The following is a 10,174-nucleotide window of genomic DNA, read 5'->3' on the forward strand; positions in this document are numbered from 1 at the left end:
AATGATAATCAGTCCTATGAAGAGGAGAAAATACTTGTCCTGATCCTTACATATCTTTTGGAGTGTGAATCTGTAGTTAAATTCCTCCTAATTGATTAAAGAAAATCCATGACAGCCATGACTTTATTTTCATTCCATGATTAAATATATATCATGCTTTCGTTAGCAAAAATTACAGATAGGAATAAAACAGATGCCCTAAACGCATCCTGCCAGAGTACTTGCCAATTAAAATTTGCTTGTATTAACTCTACCTGATGCCAAATTGGCTAAAAAAATGTCATAGACTTTTTATTGAGGTTGTTATCATAAGTGTACTTCGACTCCTTTGTACTACTCCATCAAAAAAATCCTCTGTCTGAATTACTACTTACATTTCATAGCACTCCTGTCGGCTGCTGGAAGCCTGCTGGGCAGATGCAGTATGTCGTACTACAATAGTCACCCAAATGATAACAAGACCGTGGTTTTGACACTCAAGCTGGGAACGCAAGCCTGACCAAATATGCAAAGAGCTATTCACTGGGACTAAACTTTCTCACCACTGGTGATAGACCATTCTTCCAGTGGAACCAGTATATCCCATTTTCAAAAAGATGTAAAATTTAGGATTGCTACCTTGAAGACATCACCAGATGGATCACAGAGGGCGGACTCACCACTGTGCAAATAATGCCTCATTTCCTATCCTGGGAAAGGACTAGAAGTATTTCTTGAGCCCTTAAAGATCTCCTGAACCCTGGAAACTAGAAGTCTGGAAACTAGGAGAAGCAATTCTCTGATAAGCAAGCATGACCTTGCCTGTGAAACAAAACCTGATTGCCTAATAGGGCCTCCTTGATGTTTGAAAGAACAAGTTGATTGTCACCTGCAAATGTGTCTGTCAAGGCATAAAGAAAACTCATTTTCCTACCTTTCATGCAATAGTAGTGTTCTGAAAATACAAAACAACACAAGAAATAAAGGCAAAGAAATTAAGCAAAAGGATCGCATGCAGAGGTTTAAAAAAAAATTAAAAAAGGAAAAAGGAATGGATAGTTATGCTTTGAATTCTTTTGGATTTATGCAGCTAAAGTTTGTCCTGAGAAATTCACTGGAAAACATGCGGTCGTTGGCTCTTAAGACATTACTATGTAGCAAATTTATAATGAAGGAGGCATATGTCACATGCTAGTGAGACTGTAACATCACACCTTTATATATTTATGAGATCAGTGAAAATAACTGATGAAGCATGCACACATTCAGGCAAGTGAGATTTTTAAAAACGCTCCCTCCGTGGGAAAAGATTTGAGCTATATCAGCAGAGACAAAACTATGCTGAGTCTGAGAATCTCCAAAAATCTGAATTTAAAGCACTAACTGGTCCTTTTTTGCAAGTGCTATGGCTTTTATATCCGTTTCCCCCCTTAACAGCTACACTCATATTCACCTAAGAAAAAAACAGAAGATCCGGCACTTACATTGCAAAAGCTTGTTGCTTATTACACCACACAACAGAGAAATGAGATTTTTGTTTTGTAGAATACCTTTGCCTCTATTGGTCACTGATTACCAATACAGAAATTAAATACCAGAGAATCTTTGTGTTCCAAACACAAATATCACTCAGTTATATTAGTCTCTGTATTTAGAATGCCTTATTTCTCTCTCACTTACAAACTTGCAGCTTCCCTAAAACAAGTGAGGTTGCAGCAAGGACAAAATTTACGGGCAAGTTATGCAAAGCTGAAATGTTTCTAGGGCAATGTTTTATAGTCCCTTAGAGTTCCATACAGAGTATTTTACTGTGTACTCAAAGAGCATTTATTTACACACGTGTCTGAGGTTTTCTGTCAGGTTTAAAGTTCAGGCTTTTCTCAACTAATCTAATTTGTCCAAGATGGATGGCCTCACTTTTTTCCTTTGGAAAACCAATGCTGTTACACTGTTTCCAATTCTTCCTCCAAAGCAAAACTTGGGTGTTGGCAGCTCCTCCAGAATTTCAAATCCTGCCAGACAGAAATTAAAATGCTTTTATTAGAAGGAAGTAATTTTATTCTCCTTTTGGATAACCCTTTGCAAACCATTCTTTATTCGTCTGGAAAGCTTGCAAGTCAGTCACTCTGTAAGTTTATAGGACTGTATTGTTACACTGCACCACTGCTTTATACAGCTGAAACCCTTCCACGGATAATAAAAATCTTAGCTGGCTGACTCACACAAATTAATGGCAGAAAAGATGATAACTTGCCAGTAATTTTAGTTCCCCAGAAGGGACGGTTGTTTTAGATCCACACTGAGTTTCAAGCCTCAGGCATGAGACTCAGGAGCTAAGAGGCATGTAAAAAAAACCCACCCTTCTGGGTGGATCAGAAAGGTCGCTGAGGAGGTGACGGAAAAGGCTGCGATCACAGACTTGCCAGTTCCCCTAAACAAGGGTAACAATGTTACCCCGATTTCAAAGCAATTGGATGGGTGAACTGGATCTGGTAATAAAGAACCGATAAAGTATCACCCGGGTATACACTTTCCCAGTGTAACTAGACTGAAATCCTCATCCTCCAAAATACAACAAAACCTGTCCTCCCCTGGCACGCTGGCACTGGCAAATGCAGAAGCTGTAATTCCTGAGGAAAACATAGGCAAGACAGGCTGAAGCATTTACTAGTCACTTTATATTGTCTAATCCTGATCTGAGAAAGCCAACACACTAACATAGACATTAAAATTCACCCATCGCATCCTTGAACAACCATAATTTGGCACATGGTTCTGTTCAACTGCTTACCTTCTCTGAACTCGTTCAACAGCTCCTCCTTGGTCCAGTTGCAAGACGTTATGAGGAAAAAGCCCTCTGGTTTCAATACACTGCAGAGAGATCTCAGGTACTGCTTCCTCTTTCCCACCGCGTTATCAGGATTAAGGCTTATGGCATCAAAAGTCCCCTTGTCAATACAAATCTCAAATCCTGACAGCTCATCTGATGGAGCCAGGAAGTCTTCTACCTAAACCAGAAGTCTACAACTGTGAAAACAATCTTCTTCTTAGGAGTTCCTGAATCTTTAAAGCAAACCAATACTTTAAAATAAAAAGCCTCAAACCTATCAATAGGTGTGCTTAGGAAAAGGTTACTCACAGGCTTATCACACTTATAATGTCCTGTCAGCTTCTTTCTTCTCTACATATTATGTGATGATCTATTTGCTGTAAAGCCCATGTATACACCTACCCATCTAAAGCTCAAACTAACACACTTGAAGTTCATTCTTTAAATCATTATTTGTACTTTGATCCCTGGTTTCCTAGGTGCTGCATGCTAAGCACTGTACAAACACAGAAGAATAGACAGTGCCTGCCACGAAGAGATTACCACTGACATACAGGAACAGAGACATCATACAGGTACAGAGCTGGAGGATAAAACAGCATAGCAGAGAGCCCAGAATGAAAGGCAGTCAGAGAATCACAGGATGGCTGAGGTTGGAAGGGACCTCTGGAGGTCATCTGGTCCTAGCCCCTGCTCCAGCAGGGCCTCTCAAACTTCCTGCTGCACAGCTACTGGTAGGGATTCTGTCACTTAAGGGTTTCATCCTCTATCTCAAATCTGAAATTCAGAATGTAGCAGCTAAAATACAGACTCGGCCAATGGCGATCTACTATTCTGCTCCCTGCTAGAAGCAGGGAAGTCTTGTTAGCTCTAATGACTATTAGAAACGGGGAAAAAAAAAAAAAGACCAAAAATCTTCTTGTAAAAACAGATTTATTTGGTTAATAGTTCTCTCACAAATGAATGTCAAAAGACATCATTAATATAGTACACTGAGTACACCCAAGTATCAATTAGGTCATTTAATCTTGGGTTCAATTGCTTTCTATTTCCTCACTAAACTTTCTCCCAAAACTTACCTTTAATTTAATGTCAGACATCCCTTCTTTCTCTCTTACTTTTTCTGAAAGTTGTATTGCAGAAGGAGAGTAATCGATCCCAGTGAGATTCGTGTAGCCAGACTTTGCCTAGACAGAAACAGAGAATCTTAATCAGTGTGCTAGCAATTTTTTAATCCAACAAGTGTATTCCCTATCTATAATCCATCTCATCTCTCCTCCTCTTAAGGACAGGGAAAAAAACCCAATTTATTCAGTTTTATTCCTGTTACCATTACAAGAGCTAAATAGCTAGGGGAATGAGCTGAAATAACTCCATTCTGCCTAATACCTCATCAAAAGAACTGTTGACTGAAAGCTGGTTTATGTCAACAAGTGGAAAACTGAGCAGAACTGTGAAAAGTAACACCCTGTAGGGGAACAGGCTCTCTTATCTGTACCAAAAGTAACCTAGAAACCAGGAATTTTCAGTGATGAAAACATGTGCCAATGCCAGATGCTTCAAAATAAGAAGAAAACCTCTCTGACACTGTTGTGGTTTAACCCCAGTCGGTAACTAAGCACCACGCAGCCACTCACTCACTCCCCACCCCACCCAGTGGGATGGGGGAGAGAATCAGGATAAAAATAGTAAATCTCATGGGTTGAGATAAGAAGAGTTTAGTAGAACAGAAAGGAAGAAACATAATAATAATAACAACAATAATAAAATTACAATAATAATAAAAGGATTGGAATATACAAAACAAGTGATGCACAAGGCAATTGCTCACCATCCGCCTACCAATGCCCAGTTAGTTCCCAAGCCCCACCCCCAGGCCAACTCCCCCCAGTTTATATACTGGGCATGACGTCACATGGTATGGAATATCCCTTTGGCCAGTTTGGGTCAGCTGTCCTGGCTGTGTCCCCTCCCAATTTCTTGTGCCCCTCCAGCCTTCTTGCTGGCTGGGCATCAGAAGCTGAAAAATCCTTGACTTGGGATAAACACTACTTGGCAACAACTGAAAACATCAGTGTGAGTGTGTTATCAACATTCTTCTCATACTGAACCCAAAATATAACACTATACCAGCTACTAGAAAGAAAATTAACCCTATCCCAGCTGAAACCAGGACACTTACATAACATTTGAGATTGAGCAATTATTTGGTTTATAAACCAAATTATAAGAGCCAAAATATGTAACACATTTTACTAGTACAGCAATCCACTGCAAAATCTTACATTTTTCTAATTATTCATGCTAATGGCTATTTGAATGTAATTATTTGCATGCTACAAGGTCTTCGTATCAGCACCACATAAAAGAGCATACAGAGACTTTCTGTTAGTCTAACTTTGGAGCAGATAATGATAACCCAGTTCAGCAAACTCAGGCAGTGAGATCCTAGCAACCCTTTTGCAAAGCAGGAGGGCACCCTGCATCAGCTGGAGTTGAGGGAACATGGGTGGGGGGGAGTGACAGATTTTCACTCTGAGGCAGAAGCTGGAGTGACCAGATCTGCGTACCATGTGTGTCAGTTGGTCTGGCTAGATCCAAACCTAACATGAAGAGCTATGATCTTATGGCCAGCTGCAGGCAGTAAACAGCAGAGAGAAGGACGAGGCTTGGGTTTGTTTGGGTTTTAAACAATACATGGACTTTAACTAGCATTAAGCAATCAGCTGTGTATCTACTTGTTCCAAAGGCTGATAGCTTGACAGTGAGGAAAACTACAAGAAGAATTTTTTAAAATGGTCCTTCCTCCTTCCAGCAGCCCATCAGCCCATGTGAGCTCAGTACTAGCCAGCTGTTCTTAATCGAGGACTAGTTCCAGCTAAACACAAAGACCATGTTGTTTGCATTTGATGAAGAACAGCATATTGCTCAGGCTTCTGCCCACGTTCCTCCCCAGAGCAAACCAAGCTTCCTGAGATGCCTGTGCTGAAGACTTGGGGGTGGAAGAGTAGTTCCCACAACAGCTCCTCTGTTTGGAAAGGAAGAGCTTGAGTCACTTCAGGGAGTTCCCATTCAATCCTATAGTCTCCAGGGCAGAGAAGGAAAGTTTAAGGATAAACAATATTAAATGCTGCTAAACCTGTACGGCCTGACTACGTATGGACGAGAAGGGATCATTCACTCAAGTGCTAAATGTGACTGCGCTGCAACCCGCAACTGGACTCCTGTCCTGAAGGTGGTATTTATAAGCACTCTTCTGCTGCTTCTTGAAAAAGCAGATTAAATAGCAGAAGGTAGTTTGCAATGTTATCAGCACTGCCCCGTGTTCCGGCCTCTGGTGCTGCCAGGTAGACACCCTCACTTGGGTGGTGAGTACCCTTCACTTTGGAGAAGTTTTTCAATACTGTTGGCTCCCACAATACTCAGAAAAAAAGAGAAGGTCAGAGCTTGATGTGGCAGCAACATTTCCTCAGAGGAGCTGGAATTTTTGGAAAGCAAAACAATGAGGTCATCAATGCAGCCTACCAGATTCCTGAAGTTACCAGTGGTAGGTCCATGGTCTACTGCATATACAAAACCAGCAAGGGGTCCCACTTACATATCCAAAATCCTCAAAGCAAGCAGAAAGGAGAGAGGAAGCCTCCAGTGGCATTTCGCTTGGAGCTTACAGATGGGCAGATCCTTGCAATGGGCGTGTAGAAGACATTTAGCAGTTTGCTGGATGTTTTGCCTTCTAGCTGAGTAGTGGAGCCAGTCTGCACAGGATACAGCAGTCTCCCTTATTTTCACCTTATTTATTACCTGCTTTTCAGAAGGCTATTCTGCCTCCTTTTTGTGCAATATTCCCTGCTGGAACTGACAATGTCTCACCTAGTCCCAGCTGCGTGTAAGAGTAATTTTGTTACTACACTCCCGTTTACTTTTCTTCACTGTTAATGGCATGCCAGGGCCCAGTATTTCCCAATGAACTGTACTCTATGGTACCTCCTCCTGTTCTGACGACGGTCTGACACATACTCTCAAGTAGCTACCTTTTAGAGAGGTGCTGCTGATGTCCTATATGACTGAAGTTTGACTGCCTTTTTCAGTGCTGCCATTTCTATCATGTTATCAAGTCCAACGCCAATGGTAGAACTGTTCTACGGTAGCTGATGGGCTTGCCGAAAGAATCCTAACCCAATTTTCAAAGCCTAGCAGCTAACACACAAAAAAATTTCTGTTACATCAACTAAGCAAGTGAGATCCTGAATTATTTAGCACCAATAAACAATGTAATTTTTGAAGTCACTTTTCAAATGGGAACTGGACTGAAAATTTCCTATTAAAGCAACCACAGTACTTTGAGGTGCGTAATGTAAGGGGGGAGGGTGCTCTTACAGCAGTTTAATCGTTTCTAAGAGCTAACAGGCTGTCATTTCCCATTACAGAATGAAAATCAATTTCAGATTTGTAAGTGGGGCCAGTATAAAATTGAAGTCTTATAAATAATAAGATTTTTCTGTTGGATGTTTCAACAATGATAGAGCTAGCTAGCATTGCATTTAACAATGATTAGGCTAATTTCTCTTAATGACAAACTTCTGTGCTGCAGTGTAGCAGCCAGTCCCCAGAAAGGCTTTAAACTCTTCTAAAATCGAAGTCCACATTAAAAAAAACGCCATTACTAACCTGACTTTGACTTGCAGCCCTTTTGATTTCTACAGTAACTAATGGAGCCAATGGAGAATGTAGAACAATAGAAACTGCGGCAGTATTAACAGCTCCTTTCTTTACCTATTCTTCTGTAGTATTATACCAACATATTCAATCAAAAATAGGAGGAAAAAAAATACTGGAAATCCTAAAGATCTTGTATCACTGTATAATAACAACATTATAACACTTTAGAACATATCTGTAAGGGGTTTCCACCCTGACAGAAATGGACACTTCTTGAAAAGAAGCGTTAAGAACTTTTAAAGTCATTTACATTAAAACCTTGGTTTTAACCACTTTTTACATCGATAATGAGTGTTATTATCAGAACTGAGTGCAGAGAACAGGTCTAGTTTTGCACATGAGAGTACTCTGTGTATTAGTCAAGTTAATTTCCTTATTTGGGGGTGTTTTACGCAACAATGGGAAAAATGCATTTTTAAACGTAGGAAAACAGAAAGGTAAAGTTAAAATAAGTGATACTCGGGCTGATTAATTTTTAAAAATACTGTAAATTTTGAGATCTGAAGTATTGACACTCTGGGCAGCACCAAGAAACAAGAAGTCTAAGCATGTCTAGCAAAAAAATTAGATATTTCCATTTGGGAGAACAATATACATGTTCTGTTCCTAGGTCTGCACCTCCTAATGGCACTTCTGGTTCAAGGAGTTACATACCTAAGGCCCACAGGCTGTCTAGCCGCCACCTGCAATTATGCCTTGTCTTTGTGACAGGATGTTCTTTAAGGCGTATCAGCAGCACTAAGTTAATTTCACTTATACTTTTAAACCAAATGGAAATATAAAACCTGATGCACAGCAACCATTGTTCTGTTGATGTGAAAAAAACACAATGTAAGTTTTAATTTAGGCTGCTTGCTTTATGTCTTTCACGTAAATTACAGCTTGGTACGATTACTATTGTCACTTGTGAGAACTGTATTTAAACTACTACTTTTGGAGCACTGATTCTGTATCAAAAGCACAAACTTTGCAATATACCAACCAATTCAATCAGTAAAACACCATTTCCAGTTCCAATATCAAGCACAGGGCTGTCATGGGGGACCTTTTGTTTTTCCAACCATTTGATTATGCGAATCATGCTTTCTTCTCCAAACCTATGAAAAAGGAGGGTTCAGGTAATTAAGATAGCAAAAATGTACAAAAGGTACAGCAAATTTATTTCATTGCTCTCTCTCCAGCTTTTGCAAAGCATCTCTTACTGAAGCACTTGGGTAACAACTGCCATAGCTCATATTTCACGTTTGTTTAAATTAAAATTAATCACATGGCCTTAAAATTAACCAAAACACCAACTCTGAGAGGCGAAGCCCTCCATATATTAGAAGAGGTGGCAGCACCAGCCAATTGAGCAGTTAAACCTGAGCTTGGGGATAAAAAGCACCTTTGTTAGTAACACGGGGATAAAAGCACCTTTGTTAGTAACACACACCACAACTACCAGCTCACTTTCTGTGAAAGAACAGCTGTCCAAGTGCAACTTAGAAATCCTCATTGCAAAATTGGGCAAGAGAGGAACTGGTGGCTTCAAGATTAAAATTCCCCACCATTTTGCCAACATCCAGAACAATTCGGTAACCCACTGAATTGCTGGCTCTGTTCTTGCAATGTCTACTTTTATAAAGACATAATAGAAACACTCTGGTGAGTTATTTTATTTACCAAATTTCCCCAGCATCTCCAATGTCTTGAAAAGTTTGTGGAGTTATTTTATTTACCAAATTTCCCCAGCATCTCCAATGTCTTGAAAAGTTTGCAGTTCTCTTTCATATGCAGCATCCCAGCTAGAGTCGGGGGGAAAGAACAGGATATTGCAATTAATACTGGGAAAGATTCAGATTAAAGAGCGAGGAGAAGAAGGGGCGAGAAGGCTGGATCTATGCAGCAGTGCCACTTTATGTTCGCGGTATCATCTAGATAGATAAACTGCTCGGGAACACGTTGTCCGCCTGGCACCGAGCTGGCGATGCCCCGAAAAGAAAGCCTTAGGGTTACCAGACGAGAGTATCTGGGGCACAGCACTGGCCTCCTGCTCCCCGGGCAGCACCACCGGAGAGCCACCGGGATAAACCCCGCCTGGGCCGCCACCGCCGCCCGCCGCCCCCCGCCCGCCCACGGCGGCTGTGCCGCCACTCACTGCTCTCTGGTGCCCAGCACCGAGGGGCTGAAGGGCTCTTCCCCGCGCCCCGGCCCCGGCTCTGCGGGGCGCCCGGGCCGCTCCCCGGCCACCGCCATCGCCGCCGCCATGCCGGGCCCGCACGGCCCGGAAGCACCTCGGCACCATAGAGAGCACCTGAGAGAGGGCCCGCGGCCGCCGCTCTGGCGCTTGGAGGACTGTTTCTCGCTGCCCGCGGCCGAAGTCTGCGGAGCATGGTGGGGGGGTGCCCAGTTCCCTCAAAAAATTCGAAGCGTTTTATAGTTTTGTTTCTAAGGAACGGTAACGGTCCAGATGACCGGATTTTCCAGCCTGCTGCTGGATGATCTGTGCAGGGAAATAGCTGGGCTGGAGTGAAACCGGCAGGCACCTGCGACACCAGGAGCGTGGCGGGATGTCGACAGGACGCTGTCCGCAAAATCAGAGCCGAAACTTTTTTCTTTTGCGAAGCAAAAGAGGGACAGAAGAATCCTGGGGGGCCTAAAACATCC

General features: G+C 42.0%; 1 protein-coding gene across 1 annotated transcript; it reads right to left on the minus strand.

Moving 5' to 3' along the window:
- Window positions 1-105: 105 nt before the first annotated feature.
- EEF1AKMT2 (EEF1A lysine methyltransferase 2) lies at window positions 106-9,811 on the minus strand. The gene is made up of 6 exons (XM_069797185.1): window positions 9,666-9,811; window positions 9,247-9,312; window positions 8,511-8,625; window positions 3,889-3,996; window positions 2,771-2,987; window positions 106-1,991 (listed from the first exon to the last, which is right to left on the minus strand). Exons 1-6 carry the CDS (start codon window positions 9,773-9,775, stop codon window positions 1,864-1,866), a joined length of 744 nt encoding a protein of 247 aa, XP_069653286.1. The 5' UTR covers window positions 9,776-9,811; the 3' UTR covers window positions 106-1,863.
- Window positions 9,812-10,174: the final 363 nt, after the last annotated feature.

This window comes from Haliaeetus albicilla, chromosome 11 (genome assembly GCF_947461875.1).
Source record: "Haliaeetus albicilla chromosome 11, bHalAlb1.1, whole genome shotgun sequence".
Lineage (NCBI taxonomy): Eukaryota > Metazoa > Chordata > Aves > Accipitriformes > Accipitridae > Haliaeetus > Haliaeetus albicilla.

What these genes read in the sequence shown, in the direction of transcription:
- EEF1AKMT2 (XM_069797185.1), bottom strand. Translation starts at nt 9,775, where the DNA reads ATGGCGGCGGCGATGGCGGTGGCCGGGGAGCGGCCCGGGCGCCCCGCA. An exon ending in GTGTTTTACTGATTGAATTG is followed by an intron (nt 3,997 to 8,510) that starts GTTGGTATATTG and finishes GTTTCTGTCTAG; the next exon opens with GCAAAGTCTGGCTACACGAA. An exon ending in GTTGAACGAGTTCAGAGAAG is followed by an intron (nt 1,992 to 2,770) that starts GTAAGCAGTTGA and finishes TCTGTCTGGCAG; the next exon opens with GATTTGAAATTCTGGAGGAG.